Source organism: Monodelphis domestica, chromosome 6, assembly GCF_027887165.1.
Source record: "Monodelphis domestica isolate mMonDom1 chromosome 6, mMonDom1.pri, whole genome shotgun sequence".
NCBI lineage: Eukaryota > Metazoa > Chordata > Mammalia > Didelphimorphia > Didelphidae > Monodelphis > Monodelphis domestica.
In genome coordinates this window covers 283246141-283274007 of record NC_077232.1, presented here as the reverse complement: position 1 = coordinate 283274007, position 27867 = coordinate 283246141, and the positions used below count along the sequence as shown (strand labels likewise).

Genomic DNA, 27867 nt, shown 5'->3' with positions numbered 1-27867 from the left:
TCTCTACTGCAGGATTATCATTATCACACAGCCCGATTAATGCAATAGCCTATAGGAGAGTATACCTGCCTCAAGCCTCTTCCCCATTCCAATCCAATTGCCATTAAATGCATGACAATGGATCCAAGTATTTCCAGATGCAAATATAAAATGCTTTCTTTGGCATTCAAAGCCTTTATAGCCTAGCCTCCATCAAATTTCCAGTGTTCTTACACTTTACTCCCAAACATGTATACTTTTATCATCTCTAGGCCATTCAACTAACATAAGACAATCCTTTTCACAGATCACAGTATTTTCTTTGATTGTCTCCCATCATTTTCTTTTTCTCTGATTACCTTTCTATTTAAATCCCAACTAAAATCCAACCTTCTACAGGAAGCCTTGCCCATCCCCTCTTAATTCCACTGTCTTCCCAATGTTAATTATTTCCTATTTATCCCATATACTTCCTGTTGAATGTTTATTTAAATATTGTCTCCCCCATTAGATTATAAACTCCTTGAGGGCAGGGGCTACCCTTTGCCTCTTTTTGTATGCTCAACACTTAGAATGGTGCTTGGTACATTAGGCATTTAAAACATGGTTACTGATGGATTTTTATTTCCATTTTCTCAATATTATCTTCTAATTCATTTTTCTACTTCAATTCCTTGCCTCACTCAATCCATCTAAAACTAAGATTGTTTTAACTCTACTTTATAACTAGACAAAGACCCCTCCCTTGACCTAATTAATCAAAAAAAAGCTACTTATCATATAAGATCTATAAAGATAAGGACTCTGTTGTATTTTTACTGTCTATCCCAGTAATAGGTAGTAAAGGGTTCTGTATAAAGAAATTGCTGATCAATCAACAAGTACTTATTAAATTTCTACTACATTCTATGCCATGGATTGTTCTTCTCCTAAGGATCTAAAGATACTAAAATTCTCATTTATACCAAAATGTTCATAGAACATATAAAAGCTAACAATTAGGAAGCAAAGTAGACTCTGCCCAATAACTTAGGAATAGTAATACAAATTATTCTATAATGACGTAATTGAGCTTTAATAAATGAAGAACATTAATACAGAAAAGCATGGAAAATTAATATGATCAGGGTAAAAGTTAAGTAAAGATGATGAAGAAAACAATAAACAAAATTGATCACAATAAAGTAAATGGAAAGAAGAATGAACAATAAAAAGTTAATGTTATGAAATTATATAAAAAGGTAGGACACAAAAGAAAAGACTGGAAAAGATACATGCTCTTCAATTCTTTTTCAGAGGTTGGAGGTCTTTGGATATTCAACTTTACATATATTTTCAGAGTTTTTAATCATTGATAAGTTTTTTATTTTTTGTTCTCTTTATTTTTTCTATTATTTATTTAAAAATATTTGTTATATTTGGGGTATCATTTTTTTAAACCCTTACCCTCCGCCTAGGAATCAATAATGTGTATTGGATAAAAGGCAGAAAGAGTGGTAAGGCTAGGCAATGGGGGTTAAGTGACTTGCCCAGGGTCACACAACTGGAAAGTGTCTGAGACCAGATTTGAACCCAGAACCTCCCATCTCTAGGCCTGGCTCTCAATCCACTAAGCTACCCAGATGCTACCCTAGGATATAATTCTTAAAAGAGGAAAGGGAAGAGGTAGAAGAAATCCTAATGAATGACAGATTAATAAAAATATATTTTTAAAAATTCACTAAATCGCAAGATGTAGACAAAACTTAATTTCATCTGATGTAAATAACCTAAATGTAGTTACTAACTAAACTTCAGGAACATATATGCAAACAAATATTACATTACCACTTAGCAACATAAAGGAATTCATACATATATATATGAAAGATTTAAGTTGACAACTAAGAAATGTGCACTGAATTTAAAGAACAGAAAGACTTTCTGATAGGAAAAGAATAAAAAAGAACTCAAGGTAAAATAAGGTACTTGGTAAGAGATTATAATTGAAAGGAAATAGAGAACTTACAAAATGAGATAGGGAATAATGAAAAGCCTGTGCACTTTCTAAAATAACTTGATTATAAGATGGCTTTAAGATGTAACTTAATCTTTAGGATGGGGTAGATTATACCCCAAAAGTTAAGAACTGATACTCTAAAATGATATGTCAGCATAGCAAAGTGTTAAAATAAATGAAATGCATTGAATCTTCTTTTAGTGAATAATTACTTAGGAAAAAAAGTGATTTCTGTTGAGGGGGATCTAAATATGTTTAGTTTGTACTGCAAGAATTTTGTTTTTGAATGATGAGAGAGCCAAGAAGGATGTCAGAATACAATGCATTTCAGGACTTCAACTTCAACTTCAATTTCAACTTCAGTAAAAGAGTTAAGCAGTATTGAAAATTCTGGCAGTAACTGATAGCTGATGAATTTAAGTGGCCTTGGATTGAAATGGGCCAGATAAAAACTCTGAACAGCACAAAAATTAAAATATTTTCTACTTTAGATCTGTCATGTGACATGTGATTCATTCACCTGAAGAGTCAAAGAGTAATTTCAGTACACAGGTAAATAATTTTAGACTTTCAAGGCCAAAAGTATAATATTTCTGATGCAATGAATATAACTTTCAAGTTATGCTTTCCAAAATTCTGACTGTGAATTATACAGATAAAAATTGAAGTAGTGCAGGTAAATTTTTAAATCCTGTAGAGGATTTTCTATTTTAAAACAAATAATCAATCATAAATCTCACAGAAACATGCAAGTTTCTCTTATTTGTATTTGTAACAGAAAAAGAGGATCAAATATTTAGAGAAAGAAGAAGACTGGAGAGGTCTAATTTAAATCCTTCATTTTACAGATGAAGAAACTGAGGCCTAGGAGGGTTAAATAGCTTGCCCAAGGTCCCACAGCAACTGTGGCACGAGTTTAATCCACATCCTCAGACTCCCAAATCTATGATCTATCCTACTTTACAGCCTCTATTCCTGCTAAACAACTATATATGAAAGACTTGAAGCACCAACCTGCAAATATTGTTGACAGAGTCTTCAGGACAGTGATGGTGGCACTTGCATTGCAAAACCTTTGGCCGAGGGGTGGGGGCTGTGATCACACCATCTTCCTTCTTGTTGTCCACATTCAATTTTCCCGAACTTCTCAAAAGCATATTGTCAAGGAAATTAGCTATAAAGGAAGAGCAATATATAGATATAGATTTTTTTAAATTTCAGGAGATCTTCCAGTGGTATCTATCAAAATATAAAAAAGAGATGAAGCTTATGGTGTATAACTTTGTAAAAGCAATCTGTTAAGTATTCATTTTTATTCCTCATATTGAAAAGTTATCATAAGTTATAAGACTATCACAACTAAGGAGAATTAGTTTTTCCACATGGGAAAAAATACCAAGTTTCATAATTTATACATAATTTTATAGAATTATTTCAGTCGAGTATTCTATATTTAATACATATAAATATGAAACAAGAAGTGATGTTGAACATAATTATCTGCTATATATTTCATTAGACGGGGAAAAAACCCTAAATTTCTTGCCAGTAACTAGGTAGCATAGTGAGTACAGTATTTAGGAAGATCAGAGTTCAAATTCGGTGTTTCTTATTAGCTTAAAAAACTTGGGCAAATCATTTAATCTCCCTAATACTCAGTTTCATTCTTTATCTAATGGGTATTATTTATAACAATCTTTAGCTACAAGGGTCCTTGTGAGGAACAAATGAAATAGTACCTTGAAGTCATTTGCCAAGCTTAAATCATGATATAAATCCTAACTAATTTACTAACTATAAATCCTAATTCACATGAAACTCATCACGATATGCATCATTCTTGGTATCTGTTGCAAATGAAAATATATAGCTACTAAAACAACTGACAGTGAAAATTCTTCTATTTGGAGAGAATAATACAATTCTTCCTTAAAACAGAAAAAACAAAGTTAAAATAGGATAACAATATGATAATATAGCAGCAAGACGAGGAATAAAAAACAAGGTAGTAATCAAAATAACAACAAAAGAAAAAGCAGAAAGCAGTTAAATTTCCACATATCCGGACCAATCCAGTTAATCTGATTCATTTTCTGGTGGAAGTGAAAGAGCACACTTAAACTAAACTTGGATTCAAATTCCAGGTCTTCTACAATGGACCTCTCTGGAATTCAGTTGCCTCATCTATAGAATGAGATTAGATATGAGGCTTTCTAAGGAGGTCTCTACCAGATTTAAGCCTATAAAACATTAAGACAGGCAATAATTCATCCAAAATTCTATGGGTTTGGCATCTAAACTTTATGAAAAATCAAAACTTGGAATTAAAAGTACTAAACCAGGATTTTATAAAGCAACAATTGCTTTTTGCCATTAACTCCATTACATGACAAGTATAAGAAGAAGTATTTATATTTTTGAATATTGCTCAATTTATTTCAGATGTGAAAAGTTTCACAACTAGTTATAATGCAAAGCTAATAAGTACATAGAAAAAATTCAGTAAAACATGACAATCATTTTCATAAAACCAAGAATTTCTATTGCCACATTCAAACGAAATATCCAGGGACTAATTTCCTCTACCCCTCAACTTTAAACTGTGTTCTTTAATGGAGATGGTGAACCCTCAGAGTGACTACATGATACAAGTCCATTCACTGGCCATGAAGAATGAAATATGACATACATTTAAATTCTAAAGATTTTCATTCAACACTACTATCAGTTTTCTTATAATCTTACAGTTAAAACTTTCAAAACTTTCTAACTCACCAGGTTGAAGAGAAATTATAAGGACTCAATTATGAGAAAAAATTTTGTCAGAATTCTGAATTGATTCAACTCAAGAAAAACAAGTCAAAGAAGAAAATTTAGAAATGTTTTAATTTTGGAAAAACCTTTGTAAAGTTTTAAAACTCAGATACATAAATACTACCATAGATCATCAAGACATATATTGAATATGGCAAATTTGTATTTATTTTTATATGACAATGCTTTTTTGATTTCCCTATTCAGTAAAATATGACCTGTCTCAAGATCTCAGAACATCAAGTGGGATTTATGGAAGGCCCCTGAAGATAATAAACGTTGCTAGTCAGTTACCATTTTAGGTACTGAATCATACTCTTCTTTTTCTCAGTATTTAGGTTAAGTAAGAAATGGAAAAGAAAAGCTTTGATATTGCTCTGCAAACTTCTATTCTATCTGTATATTGACAAAATAATAAATATAAACAGTAGAAGAAAATAAAAAATACTAAATTTTCAGGAAAAATTGAACATCTTCAGAGGAATTGAACCTAGGCACTTCTGAAAAAGTATAATGGATAAATTAGCAATCAGCAAATTAATGTTTTATAACATTAAATGGAGTAAGAAAATGATTTTAGAATTTGTTTTAAAGCAAAATAAGCTATTAAAGCAAGAGCATGAAAGGGAAAAGAAAAAAGCTATTGCCAAATATGGTGACGATGATACAGTATACATGTCGTACCAACAAAAAGATTCATCTGGTGTTCTGATTAAAGGTGTGGAACTTCAGAGATCTGTAGCGTTTTGGTTGAACAGACGTTAAAGCCAGCACAGAGTGGCTTTTCAGATTTCAAAATATGCATTCAATTGGGAATTCAAAACCATAAGGGGAACAAATTCTATGTTGAGTTTCAGACATTGTTGACCTACTTAGACAAAAGCTAAAATCTAAACATGACTATCAAAAAAGAAAAAAACTATGTATGGCTCAGTTGTACAATTTGAGAGAGATCTCTTTTGGAAGTCATAAAAAGAAAATATTCAGGTAACAACAAAAATAAACATTATATATATATATGAACAGGTTGAAAATAAACAAAGAACAGCTATCAGCTCTTGTGTGTGTAAATTAGATTAGAACAAAATGAAGTCAGTTATTACTGGGATTAAAAAGGTCTATTCATGTTTCCAAGAGCAGCTAGATGGCTCAGGCTTAAGAGTGAAGCCTAGAGAATGGAGCTGGATTCAAATTTTCCCTTGGACACTTCATAGATGCTTGAACCCAGACAGGTAAATTTTCTCCCAATGCCTAGGCATTACCACTTTCTGCATTGGAACAAATATATAGTACTGATTTGAAGTGAGAGCATAAGAATTTAAAATTAAAGATGCATGTTTCACCAGAGACTCATTTTCATAATGGTTCTTTCAAAACTTCATTCCTTAAGTTAGAGGTTTTTAGCTTAATGTCCTGAAATTGTATGAAAAGGAAGTGAGTGCAATGTTATTCCTAGATAATTCTCCAGCTCTGATAACTAATGATGAGAGAATGAAATGTATCCTGTTTCCCACCATGCCCTATGTCACTTATTTATTCAATAAATTAAGAGTCTAATCTTGAGCTACAAGCAAAGTTATAGAAAGAAGCTTGAAGTAAGGGATGAAAAACAGTATACAAGAGAAAAAACAGTTGCATAAATCAAAGAAATTTTTAAAAGAGGGATGAATTGGGATAAATTTTAAGCAAATAAGAATAGCAAACACATGAAAAAATACATATTACAAAAAAGAACCAGAATATAATATTCAAGGCTTAGAAGAAGATGAGTGGAAATTCTTGACTGATGTGTTAAATTAGAGATGAATTTAGACTACTAATAGCAAACCGTTTAGAAATGAGGGGTCATGCCCAAGCCCACTAGGGACCAAGAACTATGGCTCTCCCATCCACCAAGGGGAGTGAAAAAGCCCTCCAGTGTAGAGAATTTGAACTGTTCTCTTGACTTTGTTGACACCACTCTTGAATTTCAAAAAGTCTATTTTACATTGGAAGAGATGCAGAGGAGCCAAGTGGCTCGGTTGATTGAGAGCCATGCATGGAAATGAGAGGTCCTAGGTTCAAATCTGGCCTCAGACACTTCCAAGCTGTGTGAACTTTGGCAAGTCACTTCACACTTATTGCCTTGGAACTGATAACATATTGTTGATTCAAAGATGAAAGATTACAATTTGAAGAGAGAGACAGAGACAGAGAGATACAAATAGAACAAAAACAATCCAAGAGAAGAGGCCATTCTAAAATAAATGACTTTTTAAAGACAACGGTTCATAATATTAACTATTTCTATAATTTGCCTTCAATTTCCATATCAATGTCAAATAGCTTGAATTGCATATATTTGACACAGCAGGTCTGGTGGGATTTTTTTTCCCATTACCTTACTCACAGTACTTGAAACTGTCCGTGGGCATTTCTTTAAAAATAAAAACAAAAACAATAATATCTTCAAGAACACATAGGAACAGAGTGTGAGTGGTAAAAATGGATTTTTCCACTATATTACACTGCCTCCAGAAGAACTAATTCTAAAAAAAATACAATTGTTTCATGGAGTATGTGTCCTCTTTTAAATAATCCTAGCCAATATTTGCCCATCCTGATATTTTTATATTTTTAATTTTTTATTGATTAATTTAGAGTATTTTTCAATGGTTATATGATTCATGTTCTTTCCCTCTCCTTCTCCCCTTGCTCCCAAGGAATTGCATTTGATTTTATTTGAATCATTGTTCAAAACCTATTTCCATATCATTAATATTTGCATTAGAGCGATCATTCAACGTCAAAATACCCAATCATATCCCCATGGAACGATTAATCAATCATATATTTTTCTTCTGTGTTCCTACTACCACATTTCTTTCTATGGATGTGGGTATCGTTCTTTCTTATAAGTCCTTCAGGATCATTCTGAATCATTGCATTACTACTAGTAAAGAAATCCATTACATTTGATTGTGTTACAGTGGATCAGTTTCTGTATACAATATTCTAGTCGTTCTGCTCCTTTAACTCTGCATCAATTCCTGGAGGTCAATCCAGTTCACATGGAATTCCTTTGATCACAATACTATTCCATCACCTACATAAACTAAAATTTTTTTCAGCCATTTCCCTATTGAACACTCATTTTACATTTTTTGCCACTACAAAAGAGTACTGCTATAAATATTTTTCAACAAATATTTTCCCCTATAATATTCTTGGAGTACCAACCCAGCAGTGCTATGGGTGGATCAAAGGGCAGTCATTCTTTTAAAGTCCTTTGGGCACATCCAAACTGCCTTCCAAAATGATCAATTCACAATTCCACCAGCAGTGTATTAGTGTCCCAATTTTGCAACAACCCCAGCCAACATTTATTATTTTCCTTTACAGTCATGTTGGCCAACCTACTAGGTGTGAGAAGGAACCGAAGAGTTGTTTTGATTTGCTTTTCTTTAACTGTGAGAGATTTAGAACACTTTTATATGTTTTTATTGATAGTTTTGATTACTTCTTTCTGAAAACTGCCTTACCCATTTATCAATTCGGGAATAACTGGATTTTTTTATACAATTGAATTAGCTCCTTATAAATTTGAGAAATTAGACCTTTCTAGGTAGTTTCTGTTAAAAAGATTTTTTCCCAATCTGTTACATCCCTTCTAATTTAATTTGCATTGATTTTGGTCTTATAAAATCTTTTCAATTTAATGTAATAAAAATGATTCATTTTACATTTTCTAATATTCTCTATCTCTTCCTTGGACTTAAATTCTTTCCCATATATCTAAGTAATATATTATTCTAGCTTCACCTAATTTAGACATAATTTCCTAAAGTCACTTACCTATTCTGAATTATATATTGGTGTAGGGTGTGAGATGCTAATCTAAAATTAATCTCTCCCATACTGTTTTCCAAATATCCCAGCAGTTTTTGTCAAATATTGGGTTCTTTTTTTTAAAGGGTTTTTTCTAATTCAGTAAAGAAGTTTTTTGGGAGTTCGAAGGGTTTGGCACTAAATAAATAGATACGTCTGGGTAGGATGGTCATTTTTATTATGTTAGCTCATCCCACCCATGAGGAATCAGTGTTTTTCCAATTGTTTAGATCTAGTTTTAATTGTATGGAGAGTGTTTTGTAGTTGTGTTCATATAGTTCCTGTGTTTGTCATGGCAGATAGATTCCTAAATATTTTATATTGTCAAGGGTGATTTTAAATTAAATTTCTCTTTCTAATTCTTACTGCTGAAATGGGTTGGAGATATATAAAAATGCAGTTGACTTATGCAAGTTTATTTTGTATCCTGCAAATTTGCTAATGTTGTTGTTTATTTCCACTAGCTTTTTAGTTGATTCTCTAGGATTCTTTCAGTAGGCCATCATATCATCTGTAAAAAATGATAGCTTGGTCTCTTCATTGACTATTTTAATACCTCAAATTTCTTTTTCTTCTCTAAATGCTATTGCTAGTGTTTCTATTACAATGTCAAATAGTAGAGGTGATAATGGGCATCCATATTTCACTTCTGATCTTACTAGGAAGGCTTCGAGTTTATCCCCATTACAGATTATGTTTGCTGATGGTTTTAGATATATACTGTTTATTATTTTTAGGAAAGGCCCTTCTATTGCTATACTTTCTAGTGTTTTCAATAAAAATGGGTGTTATATTTTATCAAAGGCTTTATTTTCATCTATTGAGATAATCATGTGATTTTTGTTGGTTTGCTTGTTAATATGGTCAATTATGTGGATGGTTTTCCTAATATTGAACCATCCTTACATTCCTGATATGAATCCTACCAGGTCATAGTGAATAACACCTGTGATCACTTGCTAGAAGCAGTGGTTCTCAATCTCTCAATTTTTTGTAGCAATGGAAATATATAATGCATATCAGGTATTTACATTCCAAATCATAACTGTAGCAAAATTACAGTTTTGTAGTAGCCACCAAAATAATTTTTTTGGTTTGGGGTCACTGAAAAATGATGAACTGTATTGCGGGGTCACAGCATTAGAAAGATTGAGAACCACTGTGCTAGAGTCTTTTTGCTATTATCCTATTTAAGATTTTTGCATCTATATTAATAAAGCAGATTAGTCTATAGTATTCTTTCTCTGTTTCTGACTTGCCTGGCTTTAGTAGAACTCTTTCATTGCTTATTCTGTCAAATAGTTTGTATAATATTGGGATTAGTTGTTCATTAAATGTTTGATAAAATTCATTTGTAAATACATCTGGACTTGGGGATTTTTTCTTAGGGAGTTCTTTGATGGATTGTTCAATTTCTTTTTCTGATATGGGGTTGTTTAGGTAATCTATTTCATCCTCTGTTAGTCTAGACAATTTATACTTTTTTAAGTATTCATCCATATTGCCCATATTGCGATATTTGTAGCCATATAATTGGGGATAATAGTTTTTAATGATTGCCTTAATTTTCCTCTTCATTTGAGGTGAGGTCTCCCTTTTCATCGTGGATACTGTCAATTTGGTTCTCTTCTTCTTTTTTTTTAATTAAACTGACCAGTATTTTTCTATTTTATTTCTTTTTTTCAAAGTACCAGGTTCTTGTCTTATTCAATAAATCAATAGTTCTTTGACTTTTAATTACGTTAATTTCTCCTTTGATTTTTAGGATCTCTAATTAGGCTTCATCTGAGGATTTTTAATTTTATTCACTTTCTAGTTTTTTAATTTGCATGAAAAATTCATTGACCTCTGCCCTCCCTAATTTGTTAATATATGAACTCAAGGATATAAATTTTCCCCTAAGTACTGCTTTGGCTACATCCTATGAGTTTTGAAAGGATGTCTCATCATAGACATTTTCTTCAATGAAGTTATTAACTCTTTCTATGATTTGTTCTTTTATTTTAAACATTATTTTATTTGGTCATTTCCAAAAATTATTCATTGGAAACAAAGATCATTTTCTTTTCTCCCCCGGCACCCAACCTCTCCCATAGCCAATGCACGATTCCACTTGGTATCACATATGTTCTTGATTCAAACCCATTTCCATGTTGTTGGTATTTGCACTAGTGTTCATTTAGAGTCTCTCCTCAGTCATATCCCTTCAACCCCTGTAGTCAAGCAATTGCTTTTCATCTGTGTTTTTACTCCCACAGTTTATCCTCTGCTTGTGGATAGTGTTTTTTAGATCCCTGCAGATTGTTCAGGGACATTGCATTGACCCTAATGGAGAAGTCCATTACCTTCCATTGTACCACAGTGTATCAGTCTGTGTGTTCAATGTTTTCCTGCTTCTGCTCCTTTCACTCTGCATCACTTCCTGGAGGTTGTTCCAGTCTCCATGGAATTCCTTCACTTTATTATTCCTTTTAGCACAATAGTATTCCATCACCAACATATACCACAATTTGTTCAGCCATTCCCCAATTGAAGGGCAACCCCTCATTTTCCAAATTTTAGCCACCACAAAGAGTGCAGCTATGAATATTTTTGTATAACTCTTTTTCCTCATTATCTCTTTGGGGTACAAACAAAGCAATGCTATGGCTGGATCAAAGGGAAGACAGTCTTTTATTGCCCTTTGGGCATAGTTCCAAATTGCCCTCCAGAATGGTTGGATCAATTCACAACTCCACCAGCAATGAATTAGTGTCCCTATTTTGCCACATCCCCTCCAGCATTCATTACTTTCCATAGCTGTCATGTTAGCCAATCTGCTAGGTGTGAGGTGATACCTCAGAGTTGTTTTGATTTGCATCTCTGATTATAAGAGATGTAGAACACTTTTTCATGTGCTTATTAATAGTTTTGATTTCTTTGGCTGAGAACTGCCTGTTCATGTCCGTTGCCCATTTATCAATTGGAGAATGGCTTGATTTTTTGTACAATTGATTTAACTCTTTGTAAATTTGAGTAATTAAACCTTTGTCAGAGGTTTTTATGAAGATTGTTTCCCAAATTGTTGCTTCCCTTCTGATTTTAGTTACATTGGTTTTGTTTGTACAAAAACTTTTTAATTTGATGTATTCAAAATTATTTATTTTGCATTTTGTAACACTTTCTAAGACTTGCTTGGTTTTATAATCTGTCCATTCCCAAAGGTCTGACATGTATACTATTCTGTGTTCACCTAATTTCCTTATAATTTCCTTCTTTATGTTCAAGTCATTCACCCATTTTGAATTTATCTTGGTGTAGGGTGTGAGGTGTTGATCTAAACCTAATCTTTCCCACACTGTCCTCCAATTTTTCCAGCAGTTTTTATGAAATTGTGGATTTTTGTCCCAAAACCTGGGATCTTTGGATTTGTCATATAGTTAACCCAAATCTATTCCACTGATCCTCCTTTTTGTCTCTTAGCCAATAGCAAACTGTTTTGATGACCGCTGCTTTATAATATAGTCTGAGATCTGGGACTGCAAGACCCCCTTCCTTTGTATTTTTTTCATTATTTCCCTGGATATCCTTGATCCTTTGTTCTTCCAAATGAACTTTTTTATAGTTTTTTCTAAATCATTAAAAAAATTTTGTGGAATTTAAATAGATAAATGAGTTTGGGTAGGATGGTCATTTTTATTATATTGGCTTGTCCTACCTATGAGCAGTTAATGTTTTTCCAGTTGTTCAAGTCTAGTTTTAGTTGTGTAGAGAGTGTTTTGTAGTTGTGTTCATATAATTCCTGTGTTTGTTCATATAGTTCCTGTGTTTGTTGATTTGTTCTTTAACCGGTTTTGGAGAATGGTATTGTTTAATTTCCAATTAATTTTTTACTTACCTCTCCATGTATGCTTACTAATTATTATTTTCATTGCATTGTGATATGAGAACATTGCAATTGTTATTTATGGTTTTTTGAACTTGTTTACAATGTTTTTATGTGTTCATATATGGTCAATTTTTGTGAATGTACCATGTGCTGCTGAAAAGGTGTATTACTTTTTGGCCCTATTTATTTTTCTCCACATGTCTACTAACTCTAATTTTTCTAAGTTTTTATTCACTACTCTTACCTCTTTCTTATTTATTTTTTGGTTTGATTTATCTAGTTCTAATAGAGGAAGGTTCAGGCCTCCCACTAGTAAATCTTTTGTCTATTTCATCCTTGAGCTCCTCTAGTTTCTCCTTTAGAAATTTGGATGCTATGCCATTTGGTACATACATGTTGAGTACAGACATTTCCTCATTGTCTATACTGCCTTTTATCAGGATGTAATTACCTTTCCTATCTTTTTTAACTAGATTTATTTTTACTTTGGCTTTGTCAGATATCATGATTGCGACTCCTGCCTTCTTTTTATCAGTTAATGCCCAATAGATTTGGCTCCATTCTCTTACTTTCACCCTATGCCTATCTATCTTCCTCATGTGTGTTTCTTGTAGATAGCATATGGTAGGGTTTTGGATTCTAATCCACTCTGCTATGCACTTGCATTTAATGGGTGAGTTCATTCCATTCACATTCAGAGTTATGATTACTAGTTGTGTATTTCTCAGCATTTTGATTTCTACTCCTGGTCCTGCCTTTTCTTCTTTCATTGTTTCCTTATATACCAATGTTTGTTTTTACTCAGTCCCCCTAGTTCCCACACTTATTTTACTTCCCTTTCTACCACCCTCCCTTCTTATTCACCCCCTTATTTTCCTTTCAGTCTTTCTAAAACTACCCCCCACCCTCTCCCTCCCTTATACTGTTTCCCTCCCCACAAGTCCCCTTGTTACCCTCCTACTCCCCTATAAGTCGCAAATATATGCTCTGATGCAATGGATTGGATTTTTCTTCCCTCTTTGGGTCAATTTCAATGCACGTAAGAATTGAGTATTACTCATCTCCAACCTCTTTACCCTTCCAGTATATTGATGTTTTCCCCACTCCCGCCATGAGCTTTATGTGACATGCAAATTTACCCACATTTGCTTCTTTTCCCATTTCTTTTAGTATTAACCTCTTTTTTTTTAGCTCTGGTCGTGTGTGTGTGTGTGTGTGTGTGTGTGTGTGTGTGTGTATGTATATATATATATACATATACATATACACACATGTATATGTATTTATGCATGCATATATCTATATACCTAATTATGTCTTGTCCTTTCATCCTATATAGTTTGTCACTGTTCCCAAGTATAATTCTTCTAGCTGCCCAGTTGATAATAACAATTTTTAAGAGTTGCCAATGACCTCTTTTCTTATAGGGATACATATCATTTTAACTTATTCAGTCTCTTTAAAAAGTTTTTATTTTGTTTTGTTTTGCTTTGCTTTTCTCCCTTTTTAAAATTACCTTTTAATGACTCTCATGAGTTCTGTGCTTGGGTATCAATTTTTTGTTCAGGTCTGGTCTTTTCTTTACAAATTCTTGAATTCCTTCTATTTTGTTGAATGATCATACTTTCCCCTGTAAGAATATAGTCAGTTTTGCTGGGTAGTTGACTCTTACTTGTAGACCTAGTTCCCTTACTTTCCAGAATATCATATTCCATGTATTTAGGTCTTTCAGTGTTATCCTCACTGTGGTTCTATGGTATCTGAATGACTTCTTCATGGCAGCTTGTAATATCTTTTCTTTGGTCTGATTGTTCTTGAATTTGGATATAACATTCCTGCGTGTTGTCAGTTGGGGATTAAGTACAGGAGGTGATCTGTGGATTCTTTCAATATCCATTTTTCCCTCTTGTTCTAAAATATTGGGGCAGTTTTCTTGAATAATTTCCTGTAGAATGATGTCCAGGCTTTTTTCTTTTGTCATGGTCTTCTGGTAGACCAATGATTCTTATATTGTCTCTCCTTGAACAATTTTCTATGTCCTCTGCTTTGTGAATGAGATGCTTCATATTTTCCTCAATTTTTTTATTCTTTTGATTCTGTTTTATAGTGTCCTGCTGCCTTGTGAGGTCACTTAAATCTAGTTGTTGTATTCTGGTTCTTAAAGACTGGATTTCATCCCTGGATTTTTGGACATACTTCTCCTTCTGGTCTGATTTTCTTTGGAGGTCATCTATAATTCTCTTTACCTCATCTCTCATCTCCTTTGCTTCATCTTTCATCTCCCTTGTCTCATTTTCAAGCTGGTTGATTTTGGCTTTCAGGATACTCTTTTCTCGTTTTAGTTCAAGTGGCTATGTTTCCCGATGACTTATCATAGTTTTTAAATTCTTTTCCCAATTGTCTTCAGACTCTCTTAATTCTGCTTTGAATTGCATTTTGATTTCATCCTAAGACTGTATCCAATTTGCTGGGATTGCTGTTTTATTGCTTGATTTATGCTCCATTCCATTTGGTCTGGGTTCGTTGCCTGTACAGAAGCTGTCAGTTGTAATTTATTTCTTCTTTTTCAGTTGTATGCTCATATTTATCCCTTCTTTACTTCCCATATTTGTCTGTGCTCTTACTTCTCTCAATTTTTTGGTTCTGGGGCTTTCTGTCAGTCACCCCTGTTGGAGATTTGTCAGTTCACTAACTGCAGTCTGTGGAAGCTTTCCTGTCCTGTGGAGGTTTTTGATTGGATTAAAGTCCAGTAGTCAGTAAGGGAGGGGTGTTAGAGTTTGGGCTTCCATGACCTCTGAAAACTTTTGATGGGATTAAGTTCAGCTGGGTTGGGCTGGATGTGCTCTGAGACCAAAACCTACAGGAAGGCTGGAGCTATATGGAGGATATTGGCAGCTCTGACCAGGCTGTTTGCTCTATGCTCCCTCTCCACCTCCTTTCCTGTCATTTTTGTTTGACACTCTGAGCCTGGCACAGCCATGCCCACAAGTTACACCCTCCAGACCAGTGCCTTTGGCTGCCCAGGGGTTTCCACTGCCACCGGAGGCTTAGAGCTCTAGGTGGGGGGGAGGCATGGAGACAGGAGTAGTGGGACCTTCCTTCTGCCTTCCCTTTAAACCCAAATGTTCTGGGATTCCAGCTTTTGGGGGGGCACACCTTTTGGATTGAATCCAACAGGAGGGTCCTTGGCTCTGAGTTGTTGTTAGGTTTAATTTTCACTCTCCTATGAGCATTCAGTTTGTGAAAGGTAAAGAAGGGTTTTCAGAGGTCTGAACTTTTGCTACTTCTAGGCCACCATCTTGACTTTGCCTCTATCATACACTATCTTGCTGAGGTCATTTACCCCTAGTCTATTCAATTGATCCTCCCTTCTGTTCCTTAGCCAGTACTATATTGTTTCAATGATTACTGCTTTATAGTACAGATTAAGATCTGGAACTGCTGGGCACTCAATCTTCACATTTTATTTCATTAGTTCCCATGATATTCTTGGTCTTTTGATCTTCCAAATAAACTTAATTATAATTTTTTCTAATTCTATTTAAAACTTTCTTGGTAGTTTGATAGGCCTGGCACTGAATAAGTGAATAAATTTGGGTATGATTGTCATTTTTATAACATTAGCTCATCCTATCCATGAACAATTAAGATTCTTCCAGTTATTTGGATCTAGTTTTAATTGTGCATAAAGTGTTTTACAGTTAAGTTCATATAATTCCTATGTCTGCCTTGGAAAATAGATTTCTAAATATTTTCTATTGTCTAGGGTGATTTTTAAATGGAATTTCCCTTTCTAACTCTTGCTGTTGAGGTGTGTTGGAAATATATAGAAATGCTGATTATTTATGTGGGTTTATCTTGTATTCTGCAACTTTACTTCAGTTGTTGATTATTTCCACTAGCTTTTCAGTTGATTTTCTAGGATTTCTTACGTAGATCATCATATCACCTGCAAAGAGTGAAAGTTTATTCTCCTCATTGCCAACTTTAATCACTTCAACTTCTTTTCCTTTTGTAATTGCTACAACCAATATTTTTAGTACAATGTTAACAGTTAAATAATAGAGGTGATAATGGGCATCCTTGCTTCACTTCTGATCTTAGTGGGAAGTGACAGAGAATAAACAAGTTGGGGATTTAAGAAATTAGGCAAAGGTCCAAACTTTGCAAATAATATTCTAGGTCTAAGGACAAAAATAGGAATGTGAATATCTCTCCTAAACCAAAAGAATAAATATCTTAGGAAGTGCCAGAGATGACAGGAAAAACAATCTTGAGAAAGAATATGTTTTTGTACCAATATAACCATGAACTTTCTGAACCCCACATGTACTCACACTCCCCCAGCTCCTTCATTCCTGTGGTACTTTCTTTTATAAACCCTTCTCCTATTCAATAAACTTGGCTGGAAGTAACTACGAGCTTTGCAGTCCTGAACCCAAAGATTCTAATCTGTCTGGACTTTTATCTCTATCCTATCTAAGGGACCCTCTGCCCCTGTTCTGAGCCTCTGGGGCTCCTCCTCTCCCCCTGCTAGGCTATAATAGGGAAGGTATCTAACTGATTCCCATTGTAGATAGATGTTGCTTGCTACTGGCTTTAAATATATACTGTTTATTATTTTTAGAAAAATTCCTTCTATTCCAATACTTTCTAGTGTTTCTAATAGGAATGAGTGTTGTATTTTGTCAAAGGGTTTTTCTGTGTCCATTGAGATAATCATATGATTTTTGTTGGTTTGGTGATTGATTTGGTAAAATATATGGATGGTTTCCCTAATACTAAACCATCCTTGCATTCCTGGTATAAATCCTACCTGGTCACAGTGAACAATCCTCCTGATAACTTGCTGTAGTCATTTTACTAGTATTCTATTTCCAATTGATATTTTTAAAAAGTGACTTAAAACCTGTTTTAGGAGGGTGTCCTATATCTTATCCACTTTTTTCTACTGATTTATGAAAATCAAAACCATTATTGGAACAAAACATTTTCAGAATTTAAAGACGTTAAATCCAAGCCTTTGTATTTAGCTGTTTCTTATATAAAGAAAAACATACGTAATTCCTTAGAAATAGATTTTCTACTCGGGGCACTATGTATTTAACTATATTAGACCATGAAATATAAGTTTGGGGGCAGAGATCTGATAGCTGAGCAACCTTTCAGATTCTTGAAATATACTTTTCAGACCTCAAGACAAAGAATATGAATACACACACACACACACACACACACACACAAATGTGTGTGTGTGTGTGTGTGTGTGTGTGTGTGTGTGTAATACAAGTGTGTTTATATAAGTAAACATCTAGTTCCATTGGCACGGAATAGATAAATTTTGAAACAAAAGGAACTACATATTTACTTAACAAAGAAAATAATAGCTTACAATTTTAAAAAAGCCAATGAAACAGCGATCCATGTATTTTGACTTTCTGGTTTTCAAAACACCAATGAAAAGGAAAGACAAGGTGATAAAGCATAAAGAACATTTAAAGCCAGAACTTGGAAACCCAAAATGGGCTCATGAATCTCAAAATCTGATGGAAATTCAAAGGACTGAGAAGCATCTCATCTTATGAAAATATTTTAAATATATTTACATTAATATAGAACTTTAATTATAGTTTTCTGTCATTTTATAATCCATGCTCTCATCCTCCTTCCTACCCCTCCCCACTCCTCAAGATGGCAGATAATATGATACGAGATATAAAATATCTTCTGCTACATCCCTGACAAAGAGGTTATCTAGTTCTTACTTGAAAACCTACAAGGACCTGAAAGCAGTGAACTTGGAGGTCAAGAAGTAATGAGGTTGAATTCTGATCTAGTCACTAGCTATGTATAACGGAACTATGTAACATTAATTTATCTGTGCCTCAGTTGCTTTGTACGTGAAATAAGGGGTAAGATTTCATATTCCCTAAGATTTTTTTAATAAACTTATGATCTTGAAACTTAATTTTTATGAACTCTGTCACTTGATCAATTGGACATCTAACACCTTATACCTTCCCATTGGCCTAGCTCTGCTTAGTGGGGTAAATAATTAATCAACAAGAAGTTATATACTTGATATTTTGCAAAGTGTTGTGGTTAGCAATATATAAGTGAGATAGCTTCCTGCACAGATGGAATTTATATTTTACAAAGGAGATGACATATAATATACACTTACAAAAATATACGAAAACTGACTGGAATGTTTGCCCCTCAAATATCTAGACAGCAATCATACTCTATGCTACACATCTCTTTTCCCGTCTGGCTTTCCATCTTTAATTCTATCAACGAATTGTCTTAATACCTTGAGTCCCCTTACTAGATATGACCCTGCATGGAAATAGTATTATAATTCTTGCCAAAATATGGTGCCTAGAAGCAGACTCAATATTATAAAATGAGTACTAAACAAGTTGTGGTATATAATTCTAATGGAATAATATTGTACAATAAGAAACAACCAACAAGATCATCACAAAAAAAATCTGGAAGGACTTGTATTGATGTGATACAGAGTAAAGTGAACAGAATTTTGTAAAAAGTAACAACAATAATGTATCAACTGTGAATGACTTAATTATTATCAACAAGGAAAGGATCCAGGACAACTAGTGACTCATGATAGAAAAGAATCTCCAGTGCCATACAAAGAACAGATGGAGCACAACTGCAAATTGAAACATATTGATCTTAAACTTATTTCTTCGAGTGTAAGCAATATATGCTTTCTTTCACAACATGATATGTGTTTTTTGATAATATACATACAATCTATCATATTAGCTACATTCCTGGGGAGAAAGTGGGAGGAGGAATGAAACAAAGATTTTTGCACATAACAAATGTGAGAATCTGTTTCTCCTAGATAAATATATGCATCATATCTTAATAAAATTTTATAACACATGTGTTATATTATATTAAATATTATCTTTTATACATATAAATAAAAATAAATGGTAGCTTTAAAAATGAATATACTATTTACATGTGGAATCACAAAGACAAATGACTCACAAGATTTCTTGTTAGAGCTTCTACACTAATATATTCTATACACTTTATGGTTATCTTCAATCAAAAAAACAAAGTATTTATTAAGTGTTTATTTTCCTGGGCGCCGTGCTAGGAACTGAGAATATGAAGGCAAAACATAGGATGATACAGAGATCGCTAACCTAGGTCACTGGACATATAATGATGCTTGTCTCAAAAAGTAAGAAAAGTGGAAGAGGGGGAAATTGAGGAAAGGGATAATAATAAATTATTTTGTGAATATGTTAACATTGAGATGCCTACAAGTCAGCTTGTTGGATATTAACAATAAAGTTATTTGATGTAATGTGAGTGGAGCTAAAAAAAAAGATAGGGGCTACAGATTATGATACTGAAATTATTAGTATACACATAACAACACAAATAAATCAGTAGATAATATCTCCAAGAGAGAAAAAATGAATGTGGGGAGAAAAGTTTCTGAACAATTAGGAAGTCTAATATGGCTAATGAACTCCCCAAAAAAGAGATAAATGAGTGGACAACGTTAAGGAGGAGAGGATGAAACAAGGATGAGAAAGTGGTGAAAAGTAACAAATACTATATAAAAAGATCAAAATGAAGGAAGAGATTTGGCAATTAAGCATCTCTGACCCTGGCCCTCAATCCAATGAGGCATACAGGTGACCTTTCCATTTTGTTTTTGAACCCATTCTCTAAGTTCCAGAACAACTCTACACATGACCAGTGTCACCTCCAACAGAGACATTTAGAAATCGTACAGTTATAGGTATATGATTCTCAATACTTGATGATTGATGCATTTATTTCTTTTAACGTATAAAAAGTGAAGAGTTGAAGAAGTTCAAATGTCTGTTTTCATTTTTTTGGAATGCACCATGAGTAAAATAAAAGTGCTTGTAAGAATTTCATAATAACTTAGACAATAATAAATGGACTAGTAATTTATGGGAAGCAACTATGCATGGGAATTAGACTAAAATTTTTACAAGTCATAAATTTTACAAGTCTCATTAAGGAAGCACTGCTGTTCTGTAGCAAGGAGCGAGGCATGTTAGAAATAGCATTATATAAAATCGAAGTATAACAAGCCTCAGGGTTGTTTTGGCACTAAAGAGTTTGAACTGTAAGCTCTTTACCATACATCAGCACAATGAGAAGCTTGATTTCCATTCTACATTCATTTCAACTGAGATTTCTGTCTTTGATTTCCTAGATCTGTCTCTACCTCATATTCAATATATATGATCCCACAAAAAAGGAGTGAAAAGAAATCAAAGCTTTCCACTCTCATAAAAATATGTATTATATTTGGAAATGTTTTACTGACCTGGACATAAAATAGAGCTGTTTTTAAATTTGCCTTTTCTAGTCCATGCATAGAATGATTTCCTCTTCTTTAAAGATCTATTAGACAAAATTTAAACCTATCTTATTTGTAATGAATTTTATAAATGTACATTAGTGAATATCCATCAGCATGTCTTCCTTAAATAAAATTATTCTAAATGGTTTAGCTGAGTACTACAAACGTGTATGTAAGGGATGAAAATATGAAACCATGATTATGTCTGCAGGGAAGTCTCAGCATAGAAACCCCCAACATTGAACAAACTCAGCATCTCATCTTCAATTCAAAATCTCTGAGAGATGCTTGGGGATCCAAGACTTGACCATCATCACACAGCTAATAAGAGTGAGAGATAGGTTTCAAATCCTGGCCATATGGTTGATTCTATATCCACTATACCAAATCAGCTCTCCTTCCAAATACCAGCATATATGAAATTATTCCTAAAAATAATGATATAGTTGTAATATTTACACAGGTATCCTATACCTTAGCTTAGTTGTCATATTACAAAGCTCAAAGTTACTATAAACACACCTACATATTTAATCATGATTTTTAGCATCTTTTCACCTTCATTTTTTAAGTCTCTTGATACTTAAATACATCCTTCTACCCTCTTATTGTAGGAAGTTCTCACATACATTAATTCACATTAAGGTGTAAAGATTGTATGAACTGCTTAACATTATTCCTTCCAGGGCTATTTGTATTTTAATGCAAAATAATCCTTTGTCCATAAGAATGAATTGTTGATAAACTGTGGGTCAGAATAACAGGCAGAGATGTTCTAGCAGTCATGGTGCTAAATCTTCTTTGCTTTCTTCACATTGTAAGATACTATTGCTTAATAACAATTAATGTGTTTTATCTTTTTTCCAAATATTTATTAAATTTTGCCAATGCATTAATTTACATGCATAAAATGTTGTGACTCAAATAGGAAAGATTTTAAAGTCTCCTAGGTAGAAAATGTATTAAGACTAGGAAATAGTTTCATGTAATAATTTAAAAGATAAAAAAAATTATATTAGTTTGGTTTTATGTTTAATTGAGTGAAAATGTTTTAAACTACAAATATGTAGACTGGAAACTGCTTTTGTAGGTTTTGCATCTCCCTCATCAGTAACCATATCTACAGAACAAAAAATTTTTCAACCTCAAACTTGTTAAATGATTCATCACAGAGGATTATGACTTTATTAGTAGAAATAACATTAAGGAAGATGCATTATCATCTGGTTTACTAGTACACCCCAAGGAAACACCTTGTTATCTCATATTAAAATGTGAGCTGCTAGAGAGCTTTTTTATTTGTAATATTGAACTGAGCACATTGCACTGCAGATATTATGGGATTAATGCAATTTATAAATTCATTCTCTTTCTTCTTACACTCACAACCTTTCTTTAAGGCTTTGAAAAAACACAATAATTACATACACACTAACCTTAATATCTGTTAGCTTCAGAAATATGCTCTAAAATCTCAAAGAAATAAGAAACCGTGTCTTATCCGAGAACACTGAATAAATTAACTTATTATAGAGTCAGAGGAAATAAAATCAATGAGTTATTGAAATTATTTTGAAGAATATGACTATTTCATGAATATCCTTTACTTAACACATGTGTTATTCCTAGGTGGCTAGGACAGGTAGTGAAGATTTCTTAATCAACAATAAAATAAAAATCAAATCAAAGCAATTAAGCAACAAACAATTATTAAGGGAGAACTAGGGCAGGCCCTGTGTTGAATACTACAAAGATAGTAGAGAGTTCCTGTCATCAGGGAGCTTATGGGATAACACAGATTAAACAAATACAAAATACAAACAATATACATATAAAAGTAAAAGTGGAAGGAGACATTAGAAGCTGGGAACATAAGTCCTTACATTAGTGTGCTGGTACTTGAAATATGCTTTGAAGGAAGTTAAGAAATTCTGAATCAAAAATAAGAAGACATGTATTTTGGGAGTAGGGATAGCTTGATGAAATGTATGAAGATATAAAATTTCAAATTCCACCTTTCAGAGCTTCAGGATCCACACTTATAAAATGAAAAGAATCTACTAAAATATATTTATTGACTATATCAGTTTAATACATAGAACCAAGAGCAATAGGTAGGCATTGCAGAATTCTATTTTATCTTGATATTAGGATAAATTGTCTAACAATATGAGCTGTCTTGTCCAAAAGTGCATGCAGTACATCAACAGATCTCCCCTCCCTGGAAATTTTCAAGCTGAGAGTGATCTCTCGGAGAGTAAGTTACAGGGGAGATTTCCACTAAATAATGAGTAACAACTCAGGTTATAGTGGGACAAAACAAATGAGTGGAAATTTAATAGGGATGAATTTGATCCTTTGATCCCCTCCAAAAAAATTCTTCAAAAGCATATGAAGAAGAAGTCATGGCTAGTCAGCAGTTCACATGAAAAAAAAATCTAGTTTTCAACAACCTCCAAATTTCATAGGAGTTAATATTATCACAAAATCACTTCAAAGTCAAATTTAGTCTTATTTGCACTGACAGTTTTATTGTCCCCAAAGACAACAGTAAGCATCTTAAGGTGATCTATACTGGTAAAACCACATCTAAGGGTAGGTTATATAGTTTGGTACCTCATATTTTAAGAAACTGATATACCAGAGAACAAATCCAGAGAAAGGCAACAAAACTATTGAACCATATGTGCACAGGTGGATATTTTATGTCCAGAAGAGATGACTTAGAAGAGATAATCATAACTGACTTTAAATGATTGAAAAATATATAGAAGAATGAGCAATTAGTTATATCAATAGGATAACAATTAGTTTGGTATCCGAAGAGAAAATTACAATATATATTGTATATATGGAATAACAAGTAGAACTAGCCAAAAGTAGAATGGATATCCTGTGTAAAAAATAGACTCAAATACAGGACTACAATCCCCACAAGCCTTTGTTCCACTTGCCCAAAATGCTTTGTAATCTCACCAAAATTCTCAGGTGGGCCGAGATCGAGAAGGTATTTAACCTGGTGGCAAAGGTTTTTGGGTCTCTTTTTGGACTTCCATTTTGGAGGAGACGTGGCTCTTTCCATAATGTATGTGAGGTCTTGTCTAGGCCTCTGGCCTAGGAACGTTTTCCTTATCCTGTATTTTCTTTAATCCTTAATCCTTAATAAACCTCTAAAATATATAATACTCCTTGCAGAGAGAAACTAATTTCTACCTGCCTCAGTCTCCCCTAAATTTTAATCTTTACACCTTTACACCTTGAATGATTCCCCTTTAATTGAGCTTTTTTTTTTTAAGTCAAGGTAGAAGATATTTTCAACTTTGTATTGGACCCTGTGCCCTTCCATTTAACAGTGGGACTCTGTTAACGTTCTTGCATACCTCAATTACTCAACATTGATGGAAGGGCAATACAAGAAACAAACATAAATATCATAGTTGCATTCACAAAAAAAGCTTATAACCACGTGAAGAGAATGAGCTTTGTACATCAATAGGTGAATTAAAAATACAATACGATGTATAGAAGACTTAAGGGTTACAAACCCAAGATAATATATATTATAAATATATGATGATTATATTATTTTATTATATTAATATTGTCACCCTATTCAAATGATGCAGATTACATGCATGCCCATTTTGAGCAACTCGCATCCATGTCCTCCCACAATCTCACAGGAAGTGTTGACTTATTAAGTTGCAGATATTCCTTGCTTTCTCTTGACCTCAGGCAAATACCATTGGAGCAAATGTACAGTACAACACTTTGTTTAGTCCCTTACTCTTACTGAGAAGCTCATCTTCTTTTGAATGATATATTTCTTCTTTATGTCCTTTGTTACTCTTCTTTTTATATGGAACAACCAGTTTGTGACCACTATTAGACTTTCTATTATCCTCTAAATGATATTTTTTTGGGAGGAAAACACTTTTGAAGATTATTGTAGTTCTTAAATTTCAGACATAAACATCATTAGAGAAATATCCTTCTTTAAAATATAGGCCATTGTTTTGATAGCAACATTTTGAGTCATGAAAGGAGCTTTAAGATTTTCTGGAAGCAATCTGACTCTCACTCTTCTCTCTTGTTGAATCTGGGATCATTTGCAAGGTCAGTAAAAAGTTATTTTAAAATATAGATGTTTCTGTGTATTTCTAGATAGACACACATTTAAACACAAAAATATTATGTATGAATGTCTAGCCATAGGTGTATATGTATACACACATTTATAGAGGCATGAGATCAGTAATAAGACAAAAAAGTTATCAAATATGTATGGTTATCTGTCATATGTATATATATTATAATATATATATATTATATATATACATATATGTATATCAATGGGTATGTGTAGATAGATAGATAATTTTATTTAGAGAAAATTTTGCCTGATTATACAATAATAATCAATATTGGGACACAGTAAAAAATAGGGAGAAATGTGTTCACCAGATCATTAACATCATATCATCATAACTTTGCAATAATACCCAAGTTGTTGTCAAGTTCTTCTTGATTGTGAATGTCATTGCACTGGTTGCCTAGTGTACTACAGAGCTTCCTGGACAAGAGCAATAATAAATCAGGAGTTTGACTTAAATATCTACGAAGGGAAAACCAAGTTGATGCCTATTGTTTCAGGTTATTACTATACAGTTGTATGGACAACTCATTAATTTATCCATGCTGATCTCATGAGTCTGATAAAGTGCTCTAAACTTGAAGCTATTTTTATGAAAAAAATGTCTGCAGAAAGTTTTTATTAAGACAAAAAAAGGATAAAAGTGAAAAGAATCAATTGTTTAAGTGTTTTCTATATGTGAAGCTAGATGATCAACTTATGATGGCAACAAAAATATAAATATTCCTTATAACATTTATCTCACATAGAAAAATATTTGGTCTTTTTACTTGTAGTGACTAGCAAAGCACTATAGATTTGGGAGATATTAATACAAATTGGTTATAAACATAATCTGTGTCTATAGATTAATAAATTAATATTAATCTGACTTATTAGAAATCATGAATTGTTTCCTTCTTCCATTATCATTTTTGTGCTTCTAATTTTACAGAAAATAATATGAAAAAGTATAAAAGGTGCTTACTGCTGAATTAAACTAAAAAACCTTTAAACACAAACCAAACTTGTAATCTGAACAAAAACATCCAAAAGTCTTAATTAAAATGATAGCTGAGAAATGCAGATTACTGTTAAATTATGCAACAAAGATTATTACCACTATTAATTAATACCATGCACAAGAGTAATTCTACTTATTTGACTACAGATATTACTAGCAGAATGCCAGTAAACTGAAAACTTTTGGAATTCTTCTTTGGCTCTACTCTGCTAAGGAAGAAACCCAAGGGATTGGGGACCTGTTGACACAATTGTCAAAAAACAAACCAGATCCACTGGCAACTTGCCATGTTTAGGGTTCTGACTTTTTTTTTCAGTGGGAAATATATCAACTACCTTCTCTTGAGATTCTAGAGATTAACATGAATAATTCTTTAAAGGTGTTCAATTTGCCACTGCATCTATTGAAACTCATTTTGTTCAGGGAACATCCTTGTCTAAAACAATCTGGTCTGTCAAACTGCATTGAGAGCAATCTGTAAATGTCAAAAACAGGACTAACAACCCTCCAAGCAGGACCTGTAACAAAAAGAAGAGGAATTATGGGACTATTCCAAGGATGTTTTCTAACCCTTCAGGTATCCCAGTAACTCTGTCCTGAAGAGGTATCTGAATCAAGGAATATTTTTATTAAAATGAACCCCTGCAGGCAATCTATTTCAGATCTGAAAGTATGCCACAAAATTATGTAATAGTGGGACCAAAAACTGCCTTTAAACTCCAAGAGTAATGAATCCCAATAGATTCTCTAACAATTTTTTTATTTCTTTCTCAAAAAAGATTCATTACTAAAATTTGGATGTTAAAAAGAATTAATTTCATAGAACTTCCTAAAAGTTCTAAATAATAACTTATGACATAATCCACCTTGCAAGCAGCAGTCTTAATGTTTACCAAATTTCAGTGATGGGAAATTAATAATCACAAAGTTCAAACTAGCAAAAACCTATAAACATTTCCCTTTGTTGTATTCTATAATTCAGGCCATAGTTGTAAAATTGCTAGAAAGAAAATAAAACAAAAAGTTCTAAACATTCATATCTAAATGTCCCCATTTCAAGAGTTATCCTAAAGGATTGAAAGGCCACTTTTCATTTTTCATGTTTGACCTTTTGTTTGAACCGTTTCAACTATTCAGTTCAACACTTGTTTTAAGAGAGCAAAGTCTTAAGCCATTTCTTGCCTAGAAATTGGCTTTTTTTCCCCTTTCTTTTGCAAAGAGAAGATATAAAGCTACTCACACTACTTTGATTTCTATGTGCTTGATATATTGTTCCCAGATCCCCTCCCTACCCCACACCCAAGGCCCCATATGAAAGAAATGTGAGGAGGAGGCACAGAGCAGCTAGAGGGTTATGCTGAAAAAACAGAGCACCGTAGGCTCGGCTAATCCTGCACCTGTGATGTGTTATTCAGTACAGAAATGTAGTCCAGACTGTGGTTGCCTAATACAGTTCAGCTGTTTTTCTGAGTACTCCCTTTGATTGTAAGCTGGCAAGAAATATTATTCCGGCTAGGCACTGAGTTATGTTCAAGATACATGGCATATGACAGTGTAAAGGTAAAAAGAAAATAGAAACCATAGGATTAAAAAAAAAAAGCACTGACCAGTACAGTATCCATTACCATTTCCAGATGGTTAAAAAGGCTCTCATGGCATGGTGTGAAGTTGTATCACAGCATCTAAAAACTTAACATTCCGTATTTCTCTTTTTCACTTAATGGGAACTATCATTCTACCTCAAATGTCATTCAATTTTTATTTCAAGTATAATTTCTGAATTTCCTCAACC

General features: G+C 33.2%; 1 protein-coding gene across 12 annotated transcripts in view; it reads right to left on the bottom strand.

Annotated features, from left to right (window-relative positions):
- BMPR1B (bone morphogenetic protein receptor type 1B) overlaps positions 1–27867 on the bottom strand; it is a 519978-nt gene that overhangs the window by 53802 nt on the left and 438309 nt on the right. For all 12 annotated transcript variants that reach the window (XM_056803301.1, XM_007495714.3, XM_056803304.1 and 9 more), the window contains one exon: positions 2993–3152. In XM_056803301.1, coding sequence (XP_056659279.1) covers positions 2993–3152 — 160 coding nt within the window. The remainder of the gene's footprint in view (positions 1–2992; positions 3153–27867) is intronic.